The following is a 26,993-nucleotide window of genomic DNA, read 5'->3' on the forward strand; positions in this document are numbered from 1 at the left end:
CTATAGTTAAATTAACTGCAAACATAACTTTTATTATTTCCAATTCATTTTTCTTCCTTTTTTTTCCTGGGTTTTTTTTTTTTTTTAATATATTGTTGGCACTGCAGATTGTGAGTCGATTCGAAATGTGATCTTAATTTTCAGAGAATTTCGGAGCGGAATTTCTTCAATCAAAAACTCGAAAGTTCCTTGATTCTAAAAAACAAAAAAAAAACTAATTAAATAATAAGTTTGTTGTGTTTTTTACTTTTCAGAACTGCACCAGTTCTAAATTATTTTTGAAATAAAAGTTTACGCGAGTGTAGGATAAATTCAAAACTTCATACGGGGTATAACAAACGCCATAATACAACAATCATCGTAGCGGTTCGCATATAATATAGGTAGTATGGATTAAAAAAAATAATGATATAGCTTCAGACTTTTTTTTTTCTCACGGTTTATCAATGTCCATGCCATTTTTAAATAGTCATCATTGGTGCTATAGCTAAGAGAAGACCTTTTTTCTATTACTTTCGTGCGGATTGTTAGTGTTAGAAAGGACCTACAATTTTACGTGGACTCCGAACCACCGGAAATGTGAATATAAACACATTTCAAATTTAGAGAATCTCATGACAGAGATGTTATCTCGGTGAGCTTATTATTCGAGCTTATCAGACGGAGAGCGACCTGTGAAGATCCGAACACAATTTTGCCTGAATTCGAACCTGAAATAATCTTGATTACTGATTCCGCACAAACCAACTGAGCTATAGGTCGCTCCTGGATTTGTTGCTTAGCGAGTATCTAATATACCTTTTTGTTATGACCTATACTCTTTTGTTTGACTTATTATTTTCTTTGCGATATCTGGTTTTGAATGCTAAAGAAGAATTTTATAAAGTTTAAAACTGAATTTTATTTTAACTTATATAAGTTTTGATTGACACACACACACACACACACACACATTATAATATATTATATTATAATATAATTATAATATAATATATTATAATATATAATATTTAATCAATTAAATTGCTAATTATTAAAAATTAATTTGTATTTTTATAAAAAAAAATTATTGCTGTTTAATATACACGATATACATATGAAGACCACAGAGAAAGAACTTGATAAGTTACATTTTCGTAATTTTGGAGAAGAGCGATTTTAAAGTTCGAAAAGTATATGTACATATTTCTGTGTTACACGTTTGATAAAAATATTTATATCTCGGAATTTATCAAGAATTTCCCTTTCTTGATTTGGATAATTAAAATAATCCATTTTCGATCTATTACTCGTGCATAAATTATTTTTACAAATGTAATTGTAAGAATTTGTTGCAGATGCATTTTAATATCTTTATACGTAAAATAACGAAGAAAATTGATCAAATTAATTAAATTAATGATAAAATTAAGGCTCAGGTAGTTTCAAAAAAAGCAATTTATTTATCTATTTGTTTAATCACAAGTTAGTTCAGTTTAAAAAGTTAATGATAAGACAGAATATTATTTTTTGTTTTTTTTTTAATAAATACGCGCTTTTTATGTTTTTATATTTTCGCGCTAATTCTATGGTTCAGAACTAGTGCAGAACTAGAGTTGCTACACTTTAGGGTTTGTTTTACGTCCGATAAAAAGAACGTCTGTACACACTTTTTTTTACATAGTTCAGTCTTGAGATATGGAAAAAGAACAAACCTGAAGACCAACGCTTGCGACGTGGCTTCAGTGAGATCATGCGAAAATTATTGATTTTTACAATAATCTCACCTAAAGAGTGTGACGGTCAAAAGCCGATGTTTTTTTAACACTTCAAGACTTGTGTCGAGATCACGTTGCTTGCTATTCTTATACATATATTCTTGCTATTTCCTTGAGCAAAAATCTTACGCTTGCGCGAAGTAGATTGAATGCGCATGATCAGGACTGCGTATGTTCCAAAATCATGTTCGTTGGGTAAAGTAGCGTTTGATTTACCAGTCAGAACAAAAAGAGCAAAGATTTCTTTATCCCGATTGGTCCGATGCCATGTAAGATGAAGCTTAAGAGGAGGTGAGGAAAATAAAGTGTTCGTTGAGAGGAATCACTTTGCGCGTTTCTGAGAATACTTTAGGATCCCTTCATTTATTTGTACTTTCATGACGTCGTCTTAGGCGGGATTCGTGGTTTCGTTTTATAGGTTATGCAGATAATTATTTACATGTGAAATTTATTCTCCTGTCTTGAGTGTCTCTCATTAAGGCTTGAATGATGATAACCTGCGCGATCAAAGGTTGTCCCTCTACACAGTTCACAAAGATAAATGGCGATCAGATATCGTTCTTTGCATTTCCAGAAGATGATGGGTTAGTAGATTCTACTTCATGATTGTAATGTGAGATGCGGTATCAATTATTGTATTGTGTTGTTTTAGAGTAAGGAATCAGTGGCTTGAGAATTGTAATTTAGCATCTGGCATCGTTAATGATGCAAAGACTCCATATCTTTGTGAACTGCACTTTGAAAAGGTTGATTTTACATCATCCAAAGATCTGAAAGCAGAAGCTGTTCCCACATTGTTTGGCCACATAGAAGGTAAATCTGGATACAAACTTAAATGTTCTTGTAAAATGTTAATTATTTGGTGTGTGTGTGTGTGTGTGTGTGTAATAATACAAATGTGTTTCATATACATACATATGCATATTATATATACACAATTTTATAGAACCCTCAAGAAAACGTTCAGCTGAAGGTACACCAGAAACTACAGTGAAAAAAATGTCCTTTAAAGATGAAAGCTTGAATGAACAAATTGTAACAGTATCAGAAAGTTCACCTTTGCAACATGATGTAAGTTTATTTTGTGACAACACATTTCTATATTGAAACAATTGTGCAACCAAACAATATTTATATTTGTGTTTTAGGTCGCAAAACAAAATGATAAAAGTAAAACGAATATATTAGTTGATAGTGAAAGAGATATGAATGGTTGTGACACAAGTTTTGAACATGAAAAATCCAAAGAGAAAAAGTCAAAGATATATCGTCTGACTATAAGAATCGATAAGATACGAAATATATCAGTTCTGAAGAATAAGCCTGTAAGTTTTACAGGAACAGAGAATATAAAATCTCAAGAGTTAGAAAATCGCAAAAATATCTGCAAGAACAATAGTTGCAAACTGAAAAAATGCTTATTTTATTCAAAACCGGCACTTCAGTGTGAAGTGTGTAAAGAATATTATTTTCAAAAAGAAGAAGACACTTACTCGTGTTCCGTGTGTTTCGAGACTTTCTCCACTCCACACAAGTTGTTCATTCACATTAGGAAACATTTTACCTGTGAAATTTGTCTTTTAGAGAGTGACTCTGAAGCAGCACATGAGAACCATCTAATATCACATAATAGTAACGATCCGTCAAATCCGTTCAAATGCAATCAGTGCTACAAAACATTTGCCTACAAAGAAAAGGCCAAGCATCATTGCTTGAACGAGCACGTCAAAGTGAAGTTACCGACCAATGTAGTTCAAGTTAATTCACCATCTGTAATTTTGCCACAACAAATAAACTACCAATGTGCACACTGCAAGCTTAATTTTAAGACCGAACAATCTTACAAGTAAGTTATTTTGTGTTTATTATATATGCGAATAATATATAATTTCTAAGATATAGAGTTCTTTTTATCTTTTGTAACGTATATGCATTGGGAACATTTTTTTACAGTGATCACTTAAAATCTCATAAAACAAACGAAGACATAAAATATAATATGAGCGATACCAACAACATAATCGCGGTCCCGAATTCTTTGACTGGGAATCAAATAGGTATCCTTCAGGCGGTGAAGTTTAGCTGTCGGGTGTGCCAAAAACAATTTGACAATGTCGGCGAAGTTGACATACACACCAAGACTCACTTGAACGAGAGAAAATCCTTGTCTCAGGATGGACTCAAGTGTAATATTTGTAAGAAAACTTTTACAGACAATGTTGTATTTGGTGAGCACTTGAAACATCATTTGTCGCGCGCGTATCCTTGTCCAGTTTGCTCAAAAGCCTTCATAAATCGAACCACTTTGAAAGCACACTTAGAAACGCACTCTAAGTCATAGCGATTTTTCTAAAATAGGTATTAGAGTGTGAATATACTTTGATTAAACAATGAAAATAATGACAAAAATGATGTCAAAGATAATATGCAAATTTACTATTTTGCGTGAAGCACTTTTTATTTTGAATATCGATTCTTTGCACTAGAAAAGTTTGCTAAATGTCTTATTGTTTGCAGATGATCGATATATAAAATTTATATTTATTTTATTATATTTTTATCCACTGATTCGGGAATAACTTGAAGTATATCGTTTAGAAGTGTGTTTATTTTGATAACTTGCAGCTTCAGTAGAAAAACAAACACGAATAGAAATTTATAATCTACTCTCTTTGCATGAAGTCACGTTTGGCAATGACTAATTAATTCTTTTTTAGAAGAGAATTAAGTTATTTGTATTTGAATTATAAAACTGTGCTTTACAGCGCTTGTCTCTATTATCATAATTCGATTATTTCTTATCGAAATGTATAAATATATTATTACTTTCTCGTTTGAACGACTTCGTTTCAACGATTATTTAATATTAAAAAAATAAAAATATTTGTCTTTAAAAATTACGACACGCGCGCGAAGATTTATATTTTCGTACGTTGTTTATGCACATATATGCATATGCATGTTACATATGAATACGTATATGTTTATATATGTATATATGAAATTCCTTAAACATAAAAATTATCTTAATACACCAATGTATTATATAATAAAATATTACAATTTATATATTTCTTTGTTTTTATAATCGTATAAGATAAAACGAAAAAAAAAAAAATTACATGTGCTATAGAAGTATTTTATACAAAATGTAAATAAATAAATATATATTCTTCTCTTAAATGTTATATTGATATTTCCGCGTACAATGCCGAAAATAATAGAAATAACAAGTGCGAGATAGAGACTCAAGACTGTCAAAAGTTAAGCGTAAGGCGAGTGAATGCGTGAATGAGCGAACGAACGTTGATAATAGCGTCCTTTGAGGCACCGCGATGAAACGCGCGCAGAATGATCGTGATTTTTACACGTGGAAAGAACATTCAGAAGTCACCGACGATACGGAAGGGGCACCTGGAGAGAGGAACCGCCCCCGGAATCCAGAAAAGATGCCGACGACCCGCTGCGGAACAATCGCGCTGATGTTCACGGGTATGCCCACTGTCAACGGGGACCACTTCAAACGTAGCCGACCTCAATGTGTTTATTTAGCTAACGTCAAATTTACTTGTGGAAAAGGGGGAACTCGAATCGATACGTCGCGCCGACACCTCGCCGCCTGTTTTTGTGTCGCCCCGAGAGATACAAATCCGATCGTTTTGTGTCGCGGAAGACATAATAATAAGATCACATTGCAGCCGCGGAACGCGGCTCGTGTTTTTTCTCATTGTGGTGCCGATGTCGGGCTCTTGAACTTCTCATAGAATGTGCGAATGAGTGAATAAAAGATTATTGATGTAATGTATAATAAGAAATATATCTTATTTTAGAAAATAGAAAAAATCATGTAATTATTAAAATTAAATTATATGTATTGCAAGAACTTTGACTCGTTATTTCGATCGTTCTAAACTGTAATTTGACGAAATACGAGTGTCGAAAAAGTCTTAACTTGCGTATATTTTATATGTTACATGTAAAATATATTCGAGAGAAATAAAAAAAAACTCGTTTCAAATATATGTTCCATTTTTAAATTTAATTGTAATCTTATTCTCAAATTACTTTCTTCCTTTATTTAAGACATTTCATCTATATGTGACAATTATGTTTATTATACACGATATGTTTATTATTTGTGTGTGTGTATGTTATTCACGTTCGAAAACAGAAGTCTAATAAATAAGAAGCGAATACATAAGAGGAGCATTCTTAAATCTAGTTTTGGGTCTCTCACGTACATCTATTATATTACAGTGAGCACACAAAGGCGTTTAGAAACGCTCCGTTACGTTTCGAATGACGGCAGTTAAGATATGGTTAAAGATACAGCGAGAAAAAGTTCAAGAAAGATTTCATAAATTCGCCATGGACCTCCGTGTGATCGCTAAACGACGACGTGTGCGTATTGCGTTGTGCACGCAGCACCCGTAGAAAAACCGTAGGATCGAGAGTAGCAGGAGGGTTGTCGCGTGACGAATCTCGCAACTTGCCGTAAACGTTTTTGGATATCCCGAAATAATCCGCGAAACACATGTCTCAATCTACTTCCATTTAGCACAACTTAATGCACTTCTGTAGGATCGGAACAAATGCTAATACACACATCAGACAAAAATCGCAATTGTAATCTTACAAAGCCAAGAAAAAATTGAAAAGAAATTTGGTGTATTTTTTTATTTGTTAAACAACACAAACGTTCTTTCAAAAGAAGTTATAAATTGTTACAAGACGTTGTGTTTTTCAATTTTATTTTGTTTTTACAGTATTTTTTTGTTGTATTATTTAAAGAAAGATACATTTTCCGTTAATATATACGTATGCTGGATAAAAATAAGAGAAAAACTCCGGCGCAGAGCATGTCGAAGACCGTCAGAGCACCTGCGGAAAACTCTTCAAAAAGAGATATCCCGCTGCTAAATTTGCGCGGCGCTATTCGTCAAAAGGGTTGTTCGGTCACAAAGCCGCGCGGCAAATGTGCTAATTCACAATCGCGTCAAAGTGACCAACACTTCGCCGCCAAGAGAGGCGGATTCAACATTCTCCACATGTTTATTCGCGTCGCGGAACAGTTTTTGTAACGTTTGGTTTCTTCCAGCTGTGTCAAAGTGAATATTTTTTTGTGTTACATTTTACAAACAAAACGATCGTAATTTATATAAGAAATATTTATAGTTTTGAGAATAATTTCGAGAATCATACAACATTTTCACACTTTTATCTTTATCTCTTTTTTTAAAACCACATATTTATGTGTCATTTTATTTTATTTTTTTTATCAAGTCTCACACCTCGAAAGCACTCTCGTCGTATTTTATAGAACAGTTTCTAAAGCACGTGTGTCATCTAACAAAAAAACGCGAGGCGCTGCCCAGAAAAACCACAAAAAAAGGGGAGCATTACGATCTCATATCAATGTTCGCGGACACATATGTTACGCGCGGAGTGTAAACCCGTGAAAAATATCCATGACTTCTTGACTTAGAGAACGTTGAAGGGAAAGACTGAGGTCGATCAAAGAAAGAGGAAAAGCATGTTCGAGAGAAAAGACGAAGGAAAGGAGAGGAGGGAGGGAAAAAGAGAAAGAGAGGAGCCTCTCTTTCTCGGTGCCGGGCACGGGCCATCTGGCAGAACGATCTTTTATTATGGTCTTTTATTACGGTATCTATTCCTCCTCCCGTGGAACGACGGAGGATTCACTCGCGCGGAAGTTGGATCTTTGATTAATGGACGGTGAGATAAACTCGCGTCGATTCCCCGATCGATATTGACAACGCGCGAAAGCGTCACAATCATTTTGCGTCAGCTACTTTTAGCGAATGTCGATTCCGATGTCAGTTTGTAAAATAACAAAATAAAATTCCGCTTTTGTAGAAATGTTACAGGTTTTTGAAAAAAGAGACTTGTAATGTAAATAGCAACATGGTTACAACAAATGTTTTATTCACTCCGGAAAATGTTTGAGATAAGAAGTGAAAACGCATAATTTATTTTTCGTTTTTCTTTTAAGTTTGTTTTTTCGAAAAAAAAAAAAAAACAAGACTCTCGTGTGTAAACCTCGTGTTTTACGACAGAGAGAAACACTTTTTTGGTGACATAAGCGGAGCGTCACGTCACGTCACGCGCAATTGTTCGGTGGCTGCTGGATGGTCGGGTGACTGGCTGACTTTCTCCGGGAGTAAGAGAAGCACCCCCCGCACATCCTTCCGACGTATCCATGAGAGTACCAGGGTTGAGCCCCATAATAGCCCCTCGACCAGATCCCACCCTCTTGGCGAACAGAAAAGCCTTGAAAGTGTGCACAACCGCAAAGTCGCCGCCCCTCGGATGGCGGGGCGAAATTTGATTATGCCCCTTCCGCGTGGATGAACCCGGCGAGATTCATCGGCGGGGACCCGCCAATGATTTATGCCACTTTTTTCTCCTCACCGCAGCGACAAGTTGTCTTTGTCGCCGTTGGCTGCCGTGCGTGCACGCGAGCTCGCGCGCACGCACATCCCCGGCAGAGTTTTATTTATATCCCGCGAGGTAAAAACCGAGAAGAAAGAGAGAAAATTCAGTTAAACCGAACGCTTCTAACGTCAGCGAAACAGTAAAACAAAACGGAATATTGATTTTAGAATTCATTTATTAGCGCGGTTTTTATAGTCGACTTTGAAAATGCGAGAAGTGTGAGGAGATTCACAAAGCGCGCGAAAAAATTGTTTGCGCTGTGTCTGTCGCAACGTTTTATATGCATATTTTTTATATGACTTTTTTGTCGAATCGTAGACACGGTAACTCTCGAAAAACCACAGCAATCTGCGAAAAAAGTGCCTTCTCTCAATAAATTCAGTGGAATCGGGTAGAAATCTATAATATTTGTAGTCGCGCCTGATCAATCATCGGTCATTGACGGATGTAACAATGAAGCTGCAGGAAACGATGGTATACGAAACGAAAACGGTGCACCCACGATCGCTCATGTTTTTTTTCTTCGTTTCAATTGCAACAGACCAATTTCTGGCGATTGTGTACAGAATACAGAGCTATCATGCAAAAAATCTTCATCTCTCTCATATGATCGATCTTTTAACACACCGTTTTGTAACACGTGCTCTCAATTTAAGCGTGTCTGTTCTTTTTGCGACATCAGAGTCAGTCTTGAATAATATCTCTAGAAACTTTCAATACAAACTATTTTTATTCGACAAAACAGGGTTAAAAATATTAGTTAAATATATTACATCAATAAATAACTTGTCTGTGATAATTTTATTATTATTATTATTAGTATATTATACATATATTGTGTGATTTTTAATTTCTTTTTGTGTGTGTTAATTTTATATTTTATTTTCCTAATTGTTTATTTTCTTATTTTGCAATCTACGATTTATGAAGTTAGAGTACGTATAAAATAAAGAGGAGAAAATCAATTGAAAATCAATTCAAGAACTTGCGTAAATCGAGAATGTTTCCGAAATTAAAAAATCCAACAGGTAAAGAGAAACTCTTCTCGGTTGACAGAAATTCGCGATACCTGACTAGATACAATCGTTGAGTCAACAGTTACGTGCCTCCGTTCGGCTTGTTGCCGGAGACGGTAACGTAACTCTGACACACAAATGTGTCGAATGGCCGTAACTCGTTGTTGTGACTTCCGTCGACCGAAGTAAGACGGATCGGAAATTTTTCGTAAAGAAAAACCGAGGTAACTTCACGGATCGATCCATCATCGGGCTGTCATAAATTTTGCTCTTAAACGACAGCAATTTAAACGGTACGCGAGAAAATGAGAAAAACTCTGAAGAATTGTAGTTCTAGAAAAGAGATTCTTGTGAACTTATCTCTCAACTTTCTCGATCCACGGAAATCGATTTAGGGTAACGTACATTAATTAAGCTATCAAAACTTGAGCGCGTCAATCCAAATGACGCATCGTGACTGACGTTTCGCGTCTTTACGAAAACCCAAGTTTGCGCTCGCGATCGATCAAACGTAGTAGATATAAAGATAATAAAATCAAGATCCCGAAAAGAGAAGAGAGATCTTGTATTTTAAAGCGGAGAAATCGTGAATTGAACAAAATCGTCATTACGCATCATATAGAGACGCTACTCGAAGCTTTTCAGCTTCAACGGGATCATCGCAAAACGAGCGTCGGCGATGACGTTGTGACGAATGCGACAAAGGGCAGAACCCGGTATCAATGGTCCCCGGCCGGTTTTGTAGGAACATCGTTTTGACAGAAGGGTGTCGTCACGCTAGGTGGAAGCGAGACAGACGACAGATGAGGGGAGGGTGGGTGGGAGATCGGCGAACGCGGTTCTCCGTTTCTCGGAGGGTATAGAGCGGCAGTTCTCTCTTTCTCTTTCTCTTCGAGTGTTACAATAAATCAACGACGTGCTTTTGCGAAGCTCCACCCTCGGAGACCTTTGCCGTACATACGTATATATATATATATACGTAGGCGATATATCCCATACACACATTCTGCACCCCCGTACGACTCTGCGGTCCGGACTCTGTGCGTTTCGGTCCTCATTGTGTGTAAAGTGGCCTGTCCGTCGATCTCGGAACGGGTGAGCTCCTGTAAACAATTTATTCTTTCAGTCTGCGCGATCGACCGTGAGCCATTCGCGTCTGGCTAAAAGTAATCGACGAAATTAAACACAGCAGAGACGCAATAAAATCTTATTTGTTAGTGTATTTTCAGAAAATTTAATTCCTATCTCTATAAAAAAAAAACAATAAAAAATAAACTTTTTTCTGTCTACATCTTTCTCGTGTTACAGACACGTTAAAAATATTTGTAGCACACGTATTTTTTTTTAAGAACCATTGACAACAATATTCGAATCAAAACTATTGTTGTTGATTTTGATGAGAAACACATTTCGATATCTCCCACGCTTTCTCGTCGGAGACCAACCCTTCCAAGGCTAAAACCAATCATCGTTGGTGTCAAATTTCTCGTCACAGGCGTGTCCGTCAAAAATGGTTCGAAGAAAAGCAGCACGTTCGATGCGAGGACGGGGTAAGTCCCGCGATAGGTTTTCTCGCGACCCCCTCGATATCGTTCATTCGTATCGGACGCTCTGCGTCGGTTGCCCCTCAACGACTTTCCACGCCGATCGTCCGCGCGTCCCTCCTGCCTGCCCTCGTGACAAAAAGGGCGAGAGCCCCGCGCGGCCGCAGCGAGCGATTAATTCACTACAAAGGGGCTGCGTATCGCGCATCGAGCCCTCGACAGGCCCCTCTAAACCCACCTTCGGCCCTACTGCCAAGGGCGTCCTCGCCCTTAGCCTTCTCCCGCCGACGCTTTTCGGGGGGACGAACCAATCCTCCCTCCGTGAAGAGGATTGGTTCGACCCCCGAAGGGTCGTCGGCAGTGGGAAATAATTCTATATAAGGTCCGAGGCGAGTCTAGATATTCGTATTCAGTGACTTTCGATGGTCCGCTTCGTCGTGTCGATGTATCCCGTTCGTGAACAGTGTCGATAGTGAAGTACCACGTCGCGGGAAAATACTATATGTATAGAGCGCATCATCATTCTCGACAAATATGTCCGAGCTGAAGACCAGCAGCTTCTTCCGACCCTGGCACAGTCCGGAAGCTGGGAACGAGGCCTCCGGGATCGTCACTGTTGACAACACACTTCGCAACACGTCGTGTACCACGCAGGACGACGACGACGACGACGAGGAGAGTATCGTGTCCTCGGCGACCTCGACGAGCTCGGCGACCGTCGAAACATCCGAGAAGTATGACGTAGGTCGTTTCTTGGATCACGGCACGACGGTCTCGACGTCGTCGAACGTCGTCCGTCACGCGAGAAAACGTCGAGGGAGCGAGTCGTCGGACGACGTGGCGACCAGCACCACACCCTCTCTCGAGGACGACGAGAGCAACGTGCAACAAAGCGCGAAGAAGAGGAAGAAGAAATCACGTGCCTTCCGTCAGCAATCAGTCGATTCAAAGGCTCTCGCGAATCAGGATTCCAGCGAGTTTCTGCGCTCGAGCGGCGATGGCAAACATACCCTCGAATGTCTCTCGACTTTTGAACTTCGACCGCCGGAAGGCTTCGCGTCTATGAACGATGGCGTCTGTTCGATGGCGGTCGTAAATTCGAATATCGCGGGACCGTCGTCGGCCACGATGATCCCCGAGTTGTATTACACTTTTCCCGACTTTCATTCCGGATTCCATTCCGGAATACATCCCGCTCTTCAAGCGGGAATTCACTCCGGAATTCTTCCTCCGGGACTTTACGATCGTTCGATGGAGGAAGCGGTGCACATGGTGCACCAACAGGACGCCGCGGCCAAACAAATGAAGAAGATGCGCCCGAAGAAGTTCCGTTGCCAGTATTGCGACGTCGCGTTCAGCAACAACGGCCAGCTCAAGGGACACGTTCGCATACACACCGGTCAGTTGAAGTTCTTTCTCTCAATAATGAGCGAACCACGTTAATTTCGATGAGCGCGGGGAAATAAATTGAGAAAACAAATAAAAAATTATAGTTTTTCTAATTTTATTTTTAGGCGAGAGACCGTTCAAATGCGACGTCGAGTCCTGCGGGAAGTCCTTCACCAGGAACGAGGAACTGACGCGACACAAACGGATCCACACCGGTATCCGGCCTCATTCCTGCGTCGTTTGCGGTAAGCGATTCGGACGTAAGGATCATCTGAAGAAACACACGAGAACTCACGAGATACGCGATCCTTATCGCGTCTCGGCCGCTTTGGGCATGTTCGCTCTGAATCATCCGTTTCAGTCGGCGTCCGGGCTTTCGCCTTACGTCTATCAGATCTGACGTCTATCAAAGATAGACTCTTTTGATGAAACCGTGAAAAAATGATCGGGCAAAGATTTTCAAGTTTTTTCTCTCAAGCAAATCGTTCGCGACACTAACGAATACACACGCAAGTAGAGTTACAGGGTATATGTAAGTATATATAATATCGCGCCACACAAAATTAATTACGCACAAAACCGTAACGCGCTGTACCTCGCGTACGGTGGTTCGATTGCCTTCGAGAGCTTTAAATATTTTTGATACGATTTTTTACAACGCTGAACTACGCGCCATTTGAAAAATCGTCGTTCAAAAGTCCGTCACGTTTGTGCGTTCTTTCGCGATCGCACGTTCTTCATCCCCGTAGTACAACGAACAACAAATTTATAAGAACAATGTAACAAATGTAAATATCGCTGTGTTACACGCGGTGTGTGTAAATACTTGTGTAAATAAGAATTCAAAGAATATACTTCGAAATGTGTATATTTTATTATATTTATTATTATCGTATATATATATTGTTACATATTTGACAAATTTATTGTTGCAATCACATGAAATAAATATTTATTTCTGAAGATCTCTCGCATTTTTTTCCGTACAACTGTTCCTTTTACTCTAACGATAAAAAATAGATTTGATATAGAAATATTAATTATTTCGAGTAAGAAAACTGGTACACGCGGTTTTTATTACACGTTAAAGCCGATTATAATAATTGCGACAAAGTTTTTATTACCGGGGCATAAATATTGATGAGCGCGTGAATTTAAATCGCGTATTTAAACAACGTCCATCAACACTGCCATCGGGCAACCACCACCATTTTCCCGGCGATTGAATTCAAGATGGCGTCACCAGCCGCGCCGACTATTGCAACCCCTCGAGTAATAGAGAATCCCCCTTGCTCGTTTATGCGACGCGCTGCAAAGAACGGCGGGGGGAAAGAACGGATGGGTTGCGCCCTTTCGCCCTCATCGGGAACGCAGTTACCACACGCGAGCCTGTACATCCGCGCCCTTTTTTCCGCCGTTTTTTCATTACAATACGGTTTTACGGGATGTTTCGCGGTCGAGTACGAGTCTGTGATTTCGAGAGAAGGGGTTGAGCTTGCGTCGGAAACGAAGGGTTTGAAAAAGTAGATTGCAATTAACTTTTTTTTCGTGAGACTTTTGCAAATCGGTTTTTCTCTGAGAAAAAAGTTTTACACTAGTTCGGAAAATGTCTGCTTTGTGTTGACAGTTTTCAAAAAAAATTGCCAGTAATTAAATAAGTTTATTCAAAAAAGAACACTTTAATACATCTTTTTGCATCAAAGTTTTAATATTTATTTGCATTTCCCGCTCATTTTATTTTCCGCGTGATTACACAAGACAGCTTTAATTTCTTTCTGGTCGTGCAATTAGATGCGAGATTGGATGATCCAATCGACGTCGGTATAGCTTGACGTTCGAGCGAGCCAAATTCTCACGCGGAAAGTTTCGGTAGCAGTTCGGGTAGCAGAAACCCCGCTGGGACATTCGTCGAAGCTCGTTGACACCCCCCTGCCGTTCCAACAGATATATGACCACGAGCCCTCTCTTAGAGACTTCTTTCTTCAGATCTCTCTCTCTTTCTCTATCTCTGTCTTTCTCTTCGCTCTCTTTCGCTCACTTACTGTCCTTGTTCCGAGGGTGCGAAACTTTCTCTCTTTTAGACGTTTCTCTCTTACTCCTAAATCCCATTCTCATCCTTTCAGCCGTAAATGTTCTTTTCCAATTTTACTTTATATTTCCTAAATTGCGCAAAGAAAGCGCCGAGACTCCATCGCCTCTTCTTTCGCGCGAACAACAATCTCGTTCTTTTCTTTTTGGTACGATTTCCTCACTTTTCCTCTTTCTTTCTTCTCGAATTACATCCCCTTCAAGGTAACTTGCCGCCCGCCGAACCGTTTCTGTTTCCAAATCTTGTTACCGAGAGGGATGTCCTCGGACTAAACGACTGCTTAACTGCGCCCGGATTACAGCCAAATACGCCTACCTTAATCTCAGATTACACCGGTAGTCTGTCATCGCGTTAAGCCCGCTTGACGCGCGGCAAATTATGTTTGCCTCCGCTCTTTTCCGCTCACACAACTCAAACGGATTATTCCATTTCAATTCTTCCATTTTGTCTCTCTCGTGACAAAATGTAAGTTATTTTATTCACGCGAAGTTGTAATGTATTTATATTTTTGCAACTTGGCACCTAAGACACGGAAGAAAATCGGTTTTAAATCTCTCTTTGTGAGCTCGTCGAACGATTACTCAGCGGTTACAACGTGCGGTTACACGCACTTCGCTCAGAAATTCAGCTGTCGTGCGAGCATTTGCATTTTTGCATATTCGTTGAGTAACCGGCGAATTTACGAGCGTCGGAAAAAATGTTTTCGCAAGACCGTTCCGATTCTCCCTAAATAGCCGACGAGGACGACTCTCGCGCCTGTCAGCGAATACAAATTCTTCCGTTTTTCCGCCGCGTCTCTCGCCGTGTCATTCTTCTTTTCACCTTCCACCGTCGGACGCGCGCGTCCAAACATTACCTGCGCGATATACGCGCCGATCACATGTCCGTTTCTCGTTTGCGCGCGCCGCGGGTGGGCCTGTATATCGGAATGTTTGTCCGGCGTCATTGTTGCGCGCGTCCCCGGGCACTCGATACGCTTTTCTCCCCATCACGGTTTTAAAAAGCGTTTAGAGCCCCTAATAGCCTCGGGGCTTCCCTTCGTCGCGCGATACCGTCTTCCTTTCCCGATGCGCGCGAGAACGAGTGCTTTTCTTCGGAGAAACCGGGATGCGCGAGCACACCCGCAGCGTCGCTGACTTTCTGATCTATGGATCTCTCGTCGCTCGTATATTCTGTTTCGCAATTCTAAGTGTAGCGCGATGAATGCGCGCTGACACTTTTCTCGTTGCGCGTATATATTCATCCGAATGACTCGGATCGTGCAGCAGCAGGACGCTGTGCGACAACACACACACAGGTCGGACTGCCCGTAGTGACGATGTAGTTTGTAAACGGAAGAAGGTGCGACACAATTAATTGAAGGGGCTTTGTCCGCGATATGTCGCGAGCGCTAAATCGAACGGACATTTGTGCGCGCGCGGAAATAGCGAAGATATATATATATTTTATCGCTGTATATATTTGTTGCATTTACCTTCGTCGTAAATGCGAGAGTTAGATTGGAGGAGATAAAAAGATAGAATCACTGCCATTCTGATGCTTGGCGATTTTGAAGTTTCATATTTGTCGCTTGACAATTTAATTTTCAATTTTCTTTTCGTTTTTGAGATTTCGAATCGTCATCTCGTTTTTGATCGACTGAGTCCAGAAATTTTACTGCCTAGCTTCATAGATTCTTTGAGTGAGAAAATTTCCTGCCGGTCCGTAATTGCATACCAAGTGCTGTCTCTTCATGTCGGTTTTCGTAGGCTTGTACGATATACATCCGCAACCAAGTTTCGTCGTTTCAGCCCAAACCATTTGAGTGTAATGACCTGTCCCTTTAGAAAACCTAAATAGTTTTGTTAAAAATATAATGAGATAATATAATTCACATAATATTAATTTAATCACAGATGTTACTTGATTCGTTTGCTAAATGTGCAAACATTCTGCACATTTAATCAAATATTTAATACTTAAACAAAACACTCACACAAATGAAGAAACTTGATTTTTATCAAAGAGAGCTACTTCGTCGTACCACAGATCGATCATTTGTTCCAGACCGGGATTGCCTTTTCTCGTCGTGTAGGCTACGTTCTGACCAACTTGGTATTGTTCTTGTTTGAAATATTTATTTAAGTACCGATAGAAAAAAACGATTATATTCTCAATCCATGACCACGCAAACATAAATTGCACAAATTTCAACTTACCTACATCTCTGCACTCATCGTGGGCGTAAACGCATTGGTTGGCCCATCTTTGCGCGATTCTCGCTAATTCATTGTCCCAAGTCTGAGAAAATGTATATAAAAGATATAACAACTGTTATGCACATATTTATTTTTAAATATTATTACAAATGTTTATTATTAATTTTTAACACACGCCGTGTGTCTTATACCAAGTTCGGCATCTGCACTGCCGCCGGTTGCGGACCGGGATTTCCTCTGGTTTCCTGACCCGACGCGACTTTTTGTCTCAGTTCGTTGTGCTTCCGTAATATCAGATTCTTCTCAGCGTCGCTGAGATCCGGATTACTCCAGCTCTTGCAAGCTTTCGCCGGGGCTGATGACTGCGACATCATACAAAATTAAACACGTGCGATAGATTTAAGATTGTGTGTCGACTTTTTCGACTTTTATCATCTTCTCTAATAAAAATAAAAAAGCAAAAGATTTCGAACGACAGATACAATATTTTCGCGGTTATAAATATCGACGAGATTGAGAAAAAGAAAAAATAAATCGTATATACATATGTACAGAAAATATATTTAATAAATTGATTTCTATGCGCTTACTTTGTACTTGCACATCGTGTGAACTCCTTTGTTGAATTGTTTACACCACTTTATTTTGCAGTAATCCACCGCGGCAATATTATTAACAAACACTCCTATTAATAAGATAAGACACAACATACCAGAAATTTTCATCGTGATGACTTTTTGTGATTTGGTAAATTTTACTTTAAAACAACTTTGTTAGAAATATTATTTCTTGCTAATTTTGAGAAAATTTAATGCAATATTTATGGGTTATATCAACATTACTGTCAAAGACAGCTGTTTTTAGTGACTACGTTATCGATACGAATATTGATCATTTGACTGGGTTTTATACGTCGCGAATAATCATTTCGGAGCATTATCTTAACCGCAACTAGTTGTGGACCGCGGCTTTCTCTGGTTTCCCTGCTGGACGCAACTTTTCGTCTTAGTTTATTATGCATCTGAAATATTAAATTTTTTTCATCCGCAGTGAAACTTATATCCCGTCCGTTTTTGCATGTTCCCGAGCAATTTAGCGACTGTAATATATTTGACGTATTAGAATTAATGATACTAAGTACGCTACTCTAGTCGTAGCATATTTACATCGGCACTGACAACTGATATGGAATTTATCTATGTGTGTATATAAAAATTTGGGTTTTTGATTTTTTCAACAATAAAAGATATAAATTTTACATTTATATTTTATATTTATATGTGTGTACATATGTGTGCATGTGTGTACATATATAATTTTAATATAATTAATAATATATTTAATATGTAATATATATTTAATAGAATAATTTCTGCTTTCTTACCGAATACTTGCACATCGTGTGAACTCCTTTGTTAAGTCGTTTACACTATATTGCAGTAGTCGATCACGGCAATATCAGCAAACATTCTCATCATTACAGCAAAATACAACATATCAGAAATTCCCATTTAGATATTTTTTAATCTACTTCAATCTACTTCGTTGTCAAACACCTTTAATGATAATGTTTTCTTTTTCACAAAATTAAATATAAAGCGATCATTATAAATTGTAATAACGCTTTCTTGCTTCAAATATGACCGATGTTGCCAGTGACTCTGTTGACATTGACACTGACTATATTTATACGTTGCAAGTGTCGTTCCAGAACATATTATCATAATACATTTCATAACACTTTTTTGTATTGTTGTTTTATGACTATTTGCATTTGTGGTGTGGTATGTCATAAATTAACACGCACATACTTCACTTGGTCTATTAAAATTTTATGTAACTTACATGTACTGAGATAACAAATATATTTTTATATTTAATGTTTGTTTAATAATGTACAATAATTTAATAATTACATAATGAAAAGAATAAAATTTATATCAAGAAATATAAAATACACATATTATTAAAAGCAAAACTAAATATTGCTTTTTGTTTATTATTACAATAAAGATTGTTTTTGCTCTGATTTTTATTTTTGTATTATTTTATATACCGATTATTATAGTTCCATAAAACATGCATTTATTGTTTTTCGTAGCACGAGAGATAAAAGTAATATATGATAGACAACATTATAATTGCTAAAAGATCACGTGTATATAGCTTTATTGTTGCCTTGTCATTATATGTTGTTGATAATTTAATTTACTTCTTAATTTTGTATATTGGCTTATTGATATAATTACCGGTTGGACCGTAATTGCAAACTAAGTAAAGTCCAATCCAACCTTTTGAATCTGTATATTTTATTTTTCCACAACCAATTTTTGTCGTATCTGCCCAAACTATTTGAGTGTAATGACCAGTTTTCATATCAAATCTGTAAATAAATTGTTTCTTATTTCCGTCTTGCCTCTATATTAATTTAATAGTAAATATGACAGAAATATAATTTAAAGATGATTTTAAACGATATTATTATATTGTGTTATATCACTTGTAAAAGTAATAAATCTAGTATATGTTTATTTAGACAGGCTTAATTTAAGTAACATGCAAATTTGTTAATAAAAATTGTACAAATTTTATCAATAGAATTTATAAAATATCATACAATGTATATTTAGAATATTAAATATTCAAAAAACTTACTGAAATCTGGAGACTGTTTTTCGATCATGAAGTTTTACCTCATCGTACCATTTTTGAATCAATTTCTCTACAGTTGCGTCATGATTGGGATCGTAAGCTATATTTTGTCCAACGTTAAATCTCTCTACAATTACATTTATTGTTTATAAGTAAACAAATATGGAATTATAAATATACGATTAAATAGCGATAAATTTGCACGTTGTGTTATGGTATTGTATAACTTACACATTACTGACGTCATTACATTTATCATGTCGAAAATGTATGTAAAAACATTTTTATGTATAAAAATATAGAATCAAAATAGTAATAAATTTTTACGCTATAAATATTATTGCATAAATTATATCACTTACTGACGGTGATACAATTATCATGGCCGTAAGTGCACTGATTGGCCCATCTTTGCGCGATCGTCGCCAATTCATCATCCCAAGTCTGAAGAAAATTAAGAAAATTGAAATAATATTTATGTATAATCAAGCTTTAAAAACAACTTTAAATTTTGTATAATATATGTTATATACATATATTACGTCTTACCAAGTCCGGCATATTAACTGCCGGTGGTTGCGGACCGGGATTACCCCTGGTTTCCATACCAGACGCGACTTTTTTTCTCAACTCATTATGCTTCTGTACTACAGCGTTTTTTTCAGCATCGGTGAAACCTTGATCATGCGGTTTTACGCATGTTGGTCCGGGGTTTGGTGACTGTAATACAATGTATTAGAATTGACTGAATATTTTATAGAAGAGTTTTAATTAATATGATTTTTTAACACTATGACGCTTCTCCGAAAAAGACGATATATTCTCAAATGCTCGTGAATAATTGTACTTACTGGATATAAGCACATCGTATGTTTGTATACCGTATCGTCGAATTTACATGTGATTTTACAATACTCGTTTGCAATAGCAGAAACAAATATTCCTGCTATTACAGTAAACCACACTATGAAAATTCTTGCCATTATACGTTTATTTGAATGTTATTGTTTTGTCGCTTATAAATTGCTTTGTTCTCTCTTTGGTCGAAACTAAAACGAACTGACCTTCTCAACAGAAGAATTTCTGATTTATATATGACGCTTTATCACTAAATATTATCATTATTATTTATTGTGTTTTATTACTTGTTTTACTACGAAATACATGTGCGGTATCTTCCTTTCTTTTATCTTTTATTATTTTTCTTTTACGATTGTCCGTGACAAAAGCGAACACGTAGGAAAAGTGTGAAAACAATTTTCATCCAGAAAATAAACTTTTATTTTGATTTTATATATTTATTTTATTAGTTTGACAAAACACCTCATATTTTCTGATATCTTCTTACATTATTACGTAGCACTACTATATATGTATTTAATGTGTATGTGTGTATAGTAAGTAACTTTATTATTTAAATTTCTGTGCATCTTTATACTATTATAACATAACGATTATATACAATCACTTTAATTACATCAAATAACATGAATAACACAATAACTATTTGTTCTTGCCGATGATTTGGTTTTCAAGTTTTATTTAACTTGCAAAATATTTTATTTCTTTATTTCATAGATTTTTTGGCCTATATAGTTTCCAGCTGGACCGTAGTTGCAGACCAAAAATTGATTATTCCAACCATTTTGTCCTCGATACTTGATACGACCACAGCCAATTTTGTGAGATTTGTCCGAGACGAGTTGCGTGTAGTGACCAATATCATGAAAGTTCTTGCCCCTAGAGAAATTAATAAATTTTATTAAAAATACGTACACACACACACACACACACACATGCCATATCTAATGTACTTAAAAAAATATTGCACTTTTTATAATCACACTTACGTCAGCTTTTCAACTTCTCGTCTGTCCATTTTGGCTACTTCGTTGTACCAACTTCCAATCATGTCTTCCACAGGAGAGCCATTTTTTCCCGTACTCATTGTCATGACTATGTTCTGTCCGACCGGATATCTTTCTGTGTGGCCAGATCAAGTTGATTTATAACATATATCGTAATAACAGGCAGCGATGTTTTTATATAAAATATACTTGTACAAATATATGATAATTACTTACCGACATTTCTACACTCATCGTGACTAAAATTACACTGGTCAGCCCATCTCTGCGCAATCGTTTCTAATTCGTTGTCCCAAGACTAGAAAACCAAATCAAAGCTCAACAACTTACATCTTAAGTATGCTTTTTACAACACAGTTTTAATATATGTATATTGCGGAGTAAAATATAATTATACCAAATTTGGCATGGAAGCTGCTGGTGGCTGTGGACCGGGATTTCCTCTGGTTTCTTTACCCGACGCAACTCGCTGCCTAAACTCGTTGTGCTTGTTCACTATAGCGTTCTTCTCCTTATTGGTTAATCCGCGATCGCTATGGTTAACACAGGCCGATCCCAAATTGTTCGACTGTGACAATATTATATAAAAATTTTATGCAAAGGAAGAAAGAGAGTGAACGAAAGATCAGCTGTAAAAAGTATTAACGGATTCATACCGGTGTAATTTACATTTTATACAATTTTCAAACATACACAAAATACGTGATCAAACATACACAAATACTCTGCTTACAGAGAGAATCTCTCACGTATGTGTATACGACGTCGCTACGTTCAGAATAACGACATACATTGTTACTCACTTTGTATTTGCACATTGTGTGAATGTTGGGTTTACATGATTGTAAATTGCAGTAATTGGTCGGTTTAGATGATGCAGCAATGCAAATTGCATTTATAAATATTGCCACAAAAATAGTACAGAATAACAGATTGCAGATTATTGCCATGATCTTCTCTAATCGTTGATGATCGAGTCACTTCGGCGAATTTTTTCTAACTGTGAAAACAAGTTCAGAAGAGTCATTATATATGCCGCACGTTATCAGTTAACAATACCTCATATACATATGTTACCTTGTACCACGTACATTATCATGATACATTAGTATTTATTAATAGTCAGACTTGTTTTTTTTTCTTTGCAATTGCTTTTGCACACTCGGTAAGAAATCTTAATTGCTTACATTTAAATGAGCAAGATCAATATCAAACTCAATATTGTTGCATTACTTAACACCGTAAAATAAAAATTTTTATAATTGTACAGTTTTTTTATACAGTTTTTTTTATTTCACATTTATAAAAAATAAAAGTGGTGTTTGCATATTACTTGCAATTTATTTTACTTAAACTTGTTTACTCTATGGTTTTTACTACTTTTATTTATTTATTATTTTACTATTTTCGTGGAAAACTTTAACATTTGAAATGTATATAAAACGACATATTTTTTGATAATCTTTTTAACAATATTCAAATGTGGTAAAAAATATTTATGTAATGATAGAGAAAATAATTATCTTTTGAGTAAACATTCTTTATCGATAGCAACATTCTTTTCTATTTGCACACTTGCAAGCTGTGTAACATTTACCATCTCTAAAAGTGACATTATGAAACACGCAGATGTACAAATGTTAGAAACACTGTGACATATGTTAGCAATCGATAATTATTCTTTACAGTATATTTCCAAAGAAAATAATCATTTAAAAAATTTCAACAAAAAAATAATATAAGATAATAAAAAGATTTTTTATAAACAAATAAAAAGTTTTTTGCTAACTTTTTCTGCAATTTTGTGAATATTTATATGACGAGAACGCCGCAATCAGTTCGCAGTGTTAGATAAGTGATAAAAACGCAGGTTATGCGCGATTTTCATTTATGTAAATTTTATTTCATATTATTTACAATATAATATCTAAATTTAAAAAATACTCGATATTAAGATAATAAAAACTGATATGTTGATTTCCATTGATTCTTTAAGATGATAAGATAGACAGCGATAAAAAAATACTGATTAAGTTAGAAATATGTGGCACAATTACGAGTATGTGATAACAATTTTTCTCATAAATAAATATCATATAAATATAAGTACATGAGACAGATTACGTAATGATATAAATAAATTGATTATTTATGATTACAATAAACATACATGAGTTGTGCACAATTAATTATTTATTTCAAACATTGATGAGAATTAAAACTTCAGTAATCGCGCAAATTAAATATAATTTTCTTGGGTGTGTTTCAATTAACAAGATAATGATTGCAGTTTTGAGATTTTTTGTTCTTTTTTGTGAACATTATTTCCGTACGATTTTCTTCTCAAAAGAGAATTCGTCACATATTTCTCACTCAAATCCGAGCATTAATAAAACCGAGAACGTGGAAAGGGCTATCGAGGTCGATTGAAAAATCGCGCAAGCTCAAAGTCTTTGGCTTATCATTATACGCGCCAATAGAACGGGACGGTCGAAAGAACGACTCGATCTCGGATCGCCGCGCACTCCACTGATTGTGAGAAATCATCGTTTTTTTTTCTTTCTTTTCTATCTCTTTCTTTCTCTTTCTCTCTTCTATTCTTCTGAGACTGTTCGACGTCAAAAAATAGGGGGCTTTGGTGGGCGGGTGGCTATTCGAATCCCTCCGAAGGAATGAATGAATGGAAGCCAGACGCGTCCATTCACGCGCGCACCTGACTTCTGAGCGTCATATCGTGAGAATCGTCCTCGAGATTTTTGAAGATCTCTTTTTTCCGAGTTTTTTTTTCTCTCTCTCTCTCTCTCTCTCTCTCTCTCTTGGTCAACGCTTGATCTCCGCTCGGAACGCTGATCTTCGGGGATAAAGAAACGCGACGCACGACAATTTTCTCCGTGGTGACACGTTTTCTCAGGACTCTCCCTCGATTACGTCTTCGCGTCGTAGCAGTTAGCGGAGATCGCATCGAAAACGCGCTGTGAAAACTTCTCTTTTGTGAATTTTAAAAAATAAAAAAAAATAATACATGTAACAAATAGAAACGTAATAAACAATAAAGTTGCGATAAGTGTACTTTAGCGAATGATTTTCGAAAGACGAGTGAAAAAATCTGTGAAGTTCGATAAACAGAGCTCGTTTTAAAAAATGAAGGTTCTGCGTCCCAAGAAGAGAGACGTTCGGCACCTGTCGCGTTGTTTTCTACGGAGCTTACGTCCCGAACGATACACCTGATGCGAGACAAATCAAGCGAATACACAACGGCGAGCATTCATCGGGTGATTCTCGAGGTTTCAATTCCCGGAAGCTCGATTTGTTACGCGTTAAAAATAATACCCGCCTTCGACTGATAGTCCGAGACAAATTGATCTCGTGAGAACACGAGTGTGTGAGCGGCCTTATTTAAATCCTTCTTCGAATCAATTTACAAGGTTAAAATCAAGCGAATTAAAAGCGAATTAATATTCAGATACAATGAAAGAACATCAAAACTTTTGACATTTTTGATTTTATTTCTCCTTGTCGTTCGTTTTTTTTTTCTTTTATGTTTCTTCCGACTTTTCGGATCTAACCGTGGAAAGTTCCTTTCTCTTGTCCTTCGTTGATCGCCACGGCCGCGGTGTTCGGAACTCGAGGTCGATCTTTTGTTTCTTGTCGCCAATGTCGCTGCGCTTTCTGATTCTCAGTACGAAGATATTCGGATTTTCTTCCCGATCCAGTTGCTCTCTCGATTTGTCGTGTTCATCCCTTTCCGACGCGACTACTTGAGAAGATTTTGAGTCGTTGTCCTTCACATTCGGATACAACGTAACCGCGCGGCATCTTTCGCGATCGCAGATCGTCTCCGTCGCGTCTTCTCGAGAAGCGCGATGAATTTCCAGAGTACCGTTGGCCATTTCAAACGCTACGCCATTTTTATCGCATTGTTTTAAACTCGACGTCGAATCCTTCGATGTTACCTCCTGATCGACGCACTCGCACGGAGGCTCGTATTCCTCCTTGTCTTCCCGCTCCTTGTGCATCCTGATGATGACGCGATTGTCGTTGATGACGGCCTCGATCTCTTTGTACGGCTGTTTCTTCCGTACGATCTCGGACACGATCTTCTTCGTTGGAATTCTCTCCGCGCTGGACGCTCCATGTTTCATCGATTTGTCTCTCGACGATTGTTTGCCGACGCTTTCTTTCGACGCGACGCTCAATGTCCTGCAACCGTGTGTCGCGCTTTGTTTCTTAACTCGTTCAAAAACTACAAGAAAAACAATAAAATCTGTTCCGCGAATTGGCGATACGTACGTGGAAGGAACGTGTCCCGAACACGACGGAGCGCAGCGGGAACTTTTGGCGCAACAAGAAAATCTTTCGTCAGATAACGAACACGAACGTTTTGCTCGAGCGACCAACGAAAGCCGAGATTGTGGACAACCGCAGGCTTTGGTAGCCGCGATCATTCTCGTCGTTACCGCTGCTCGTGCGGATGCATGAACTTGTTTTGCACGAGTTACACGATGGCGAGTGAATTCGAAGACCGGGTTTTATCCAAACGATGCCATGTTGGTTGCGAAGAAAGCGACAAGTCTGCGGTGGAACGTGAACTTATTTCCTAACGAGCGAAGATTGTGGCGGATTTCGAAGAATCGATCTTACACACGGGGTGCAGCAATGATCTTGCATGTAGCACATTTTAACAAACCATAACCTTTCACATAAAAAAAAAAAATGGATCGGTAAAAAAGTATTTTCCTTTTTAATACAAACGTTGGCTCCTGAATTTTAAATTACCAGTGAAAATGCAGTCCTTCAGCGACAAAAGTAATGACCTTGGTTTTCAAATTAGTGTTTGTGATTTTAACACTTGATCTGCGAGGCGGTTGTGTGTGTGCGCCTTTTGCTCAACGCGGACGGCTTTTCGCGCTTAGAAGAAAGTTAACAGAGTTTCATTAAAATATTTATAAAAAATATTAATTCTTCAACACACAGGTCGCGGAAAACGGAATATTCCGCTCAACTCGCAGATTTAAGTGTTAATTCAGGATTGTACTACTTGGGACGTAACTTGTAATAACAAGATGTTTTTTTAACAAGGTATGTGTTCTCCAATGTCCCATCCAATGTCATACACATCACAGTCGGTTAACAAGAACGTTTGCACAAAATATTACCAAGAGATCGGAGCGGAGATGCTTAGCAACCAGCTAATTATCAGATTGGAGAAAAACAAGACCAAGTCGAAGAAGAAGCAAAAGGAATGGGATCCTCCTTGCGACTGCGTCGTGGTTCAGAGACCGACGAGCAAGAGCGGTCCGAAAATATTCAACGCGTATTGCGACGATCGCATCGTGTTTCGCGTCCAGTCGATGTCCCATTTGCACAAAAGAGAAGATCCCGTCTACAGAGCGCAGACTATTGGCTATAAAGTTCGTTTTATATTGAAAAACAAACACAAGTTTTATTTAAAAAAAAAGACAATATTTTTAACTACGTACGTTTACTGTTTCTCAACTGCACGTTCTAAAAACAAGTCGTCTAAAGTCGAAGTCTCGTAGATAGAACCGTGCAAAGATGGGGAAGACCATCGCCAGTACAAGACCGTTACGGTCTATCCGCAGTTCACTTCGGGAACTCAAGAAGTGTACAGCGACTGCATAACCGAAGGCGATCAGAGCGTCTTCTTGTTGAGGATAAAGAAGAAGGCGGAAGGTTCCGAGCGGAGAGACAGAAACGTCGAACTTGAACTCAGAACTCCCAAACCACCACCGCGGTTGCCATCTCCGCCGTCATCGCCGCCACCTCCACCGCCATCATTTGAATCTGTACCCGTGGTTGCACCACCCGTTGCCGATTTAGTTAATCACAAAACGAAGAAAAATCAAAAGAAAACTATAAAGAAAGCAAAAATGAAAAAAAAAAAGAAATAAGTAACAAAAAACGACGTCCGTCCGCAAACACACTCTTGACTCTTTATAATAAAGTGTTTTAAATATAAAAAAGGTCGTTGGCGATATTTTCAGTAGGAAAGACTAGAATTTTGTG

The 26,993-nt window shown here is 37.5% G+C and overlaps 6 protein-coding genes across 6 annotated transcripts; 2 read left to right on the forward strand and 4 right to left on the reverse strand.

Moving 5' to 3' along the window:
* The first annotated feature begins 1,963 nt into the window (after positions 1–1,963).
* LOC109855148 (zinc finger protein 26-like) lies at positions 1,964–4,719 on the forward strand. The gene is made up of 6 exons (XM_020429028.1): positions 1,964–2,048; positions 2,176–2,341; positions 2,410–2,570; positions 2,704–2,828; positions 2,906–3,603; positions 3,711–4,719. The coding sequence occupies exons 2-6, from the start codon at positions 2,244–2,246 to the stop codon at positions 4,096–4,098; spliced, it is 1,470 nt and encodes a 489-aa protein (XP_020284617.1). The 5' UTR covers positions 1,964–2,048; positions 2,176–2,243; the 3' UTR covers positions 4,099–4,719.
* Positions 4,720–11,304: 6,585 nt separating this feature from the next.
* On the forward strand, positions 11,305–12,559 carry LOC109855159 (zinc finger protein 135-like). Its single transcript, XM_020429048.1, has 2 exons — positions 11,305–12,169; positions 12,285–12,559. The coding sequence occupies exons 1-2, from the start codon at positions 11,305–11,307 to the stop codon at positions 12,557–12,559; spliced, it is 1,140 nt and encodes a 379-aa protein (XP_020284637.1).
* A 1,251-nt stretch (positions 12,560–13,810) lies between these two features.
* Positions 13,811–17,293, reverse strand: LOC109855167 (venom allergen 3-like). Its single transcript, XM_020429064.1, has 5 exons — positions 17,037–17,293; positions 16,638–16,808; positions 16,447–16,528; positions 16,224–16,350; positions 13,811–16,079 (listed from the first exon to the last, which is right to left on the reverse strand). The coding sequence occupies exons 1-5, from the start codon at positions 17,169–17,171 to the stop codon at positions 15,902–15,904; spliced, it is 693 nt and encodes a 230-aa protein (XP_020284653.1). The 5' UTR covers positions 17,172–17,293; the 3' UTR covers positions 13,811–15,901.
* Positions 17,294–18,482: 1,189 nt separating this feature from the next.
* On the reverse strand, positions 18,483–20,146 carry LOC109855168 (venom allergen 3-like). The gene is made up of 5 exons (XM_020429065.1): positions 19,950–20,146; positions 19,648–19,818; positions 19,461–19,542; positions 19,102–19,225; positions 18,483–18,829 (listed from the first exon to the last, which is right to left on the reverse strand). The coding sequence occupies exons 1-5, from the start codon at positions 20,079–20,081 to the stop codon at positions 18,655–18,657; spliced, it is 684 nt and encodes a 227-aa protein (XP_020284654.1). The 5' UTR covers positions 20,082–20,146; the 3' UTR covers positions 18,483–18,654.
* A 246-nt stretch (positions 20,147–20,392) lies between these two features.
* Positions 20,393–21,975, reverse strand: LOC109855166 (venom allergen 3-like). Its single transcript, XM_020429063.1, has 5 exons — positions 21,770–21,975; positions 21,364–21,534; positions 21,183–21,264; positions 20,949–21,081; positions 20,393–20,838 (listed from the first exon to the last, which is right to left on the reverse strand). The coding sequence occupies exons 1-5, from the start codon at positions 21,914–21,916 to the stop codon at positions 20,658–20,660; spliced, it is 714 nt and encodes a 237-aa protein (XP_020284652.1). The 5' UTR covers positions 21,917–21,975; the 3' UTR covers positions 20,393–20,657.
* A 1,217-nt stretch (positions 21,976–23,192) lies between these two features.
* LOC109855165 lies at positions 23,193–25,769 on the reverse strand. Its single transcript, XM_020429062.1, has 2 exons — positions 25,257–25,769; positions 23,193–25,166 (listed from the first exon to the last, which is right to left on the reverse strand). The coding sequence occupies exons 1-2, from the start codon at positions 25,409–25,411 to the stop codon at positions 24,503–24,505; spliced, it is 819 nt and encodes a 272-aa protein (XP_020284651.1). The 5' UTR covers positions 25,412–25,769; the 3' UTR covers positions 23,193–24,502.
* Positions 25,770–26,993: the final 1,224 nt, after the last annotated feature.

The sequence above is a fragment of the Pseudomyrmex gracilis genome, unplaced genomic scaffold (genome assembly GCF_002006095.1).
Source record: "Pseudomyrmex gracilis isolate BER0280 unplaced genomic scaffold, ASM200609v1 scaffold_82, whole genome shotgun sequence".
Classification (NCBI taxonomy): Eukaryota; Metazoa; Arthropoda; class Insecta; order Hymenoptera; family Formicidae; genus Pseudomyrmex; species Pseudomyrmex gracilis.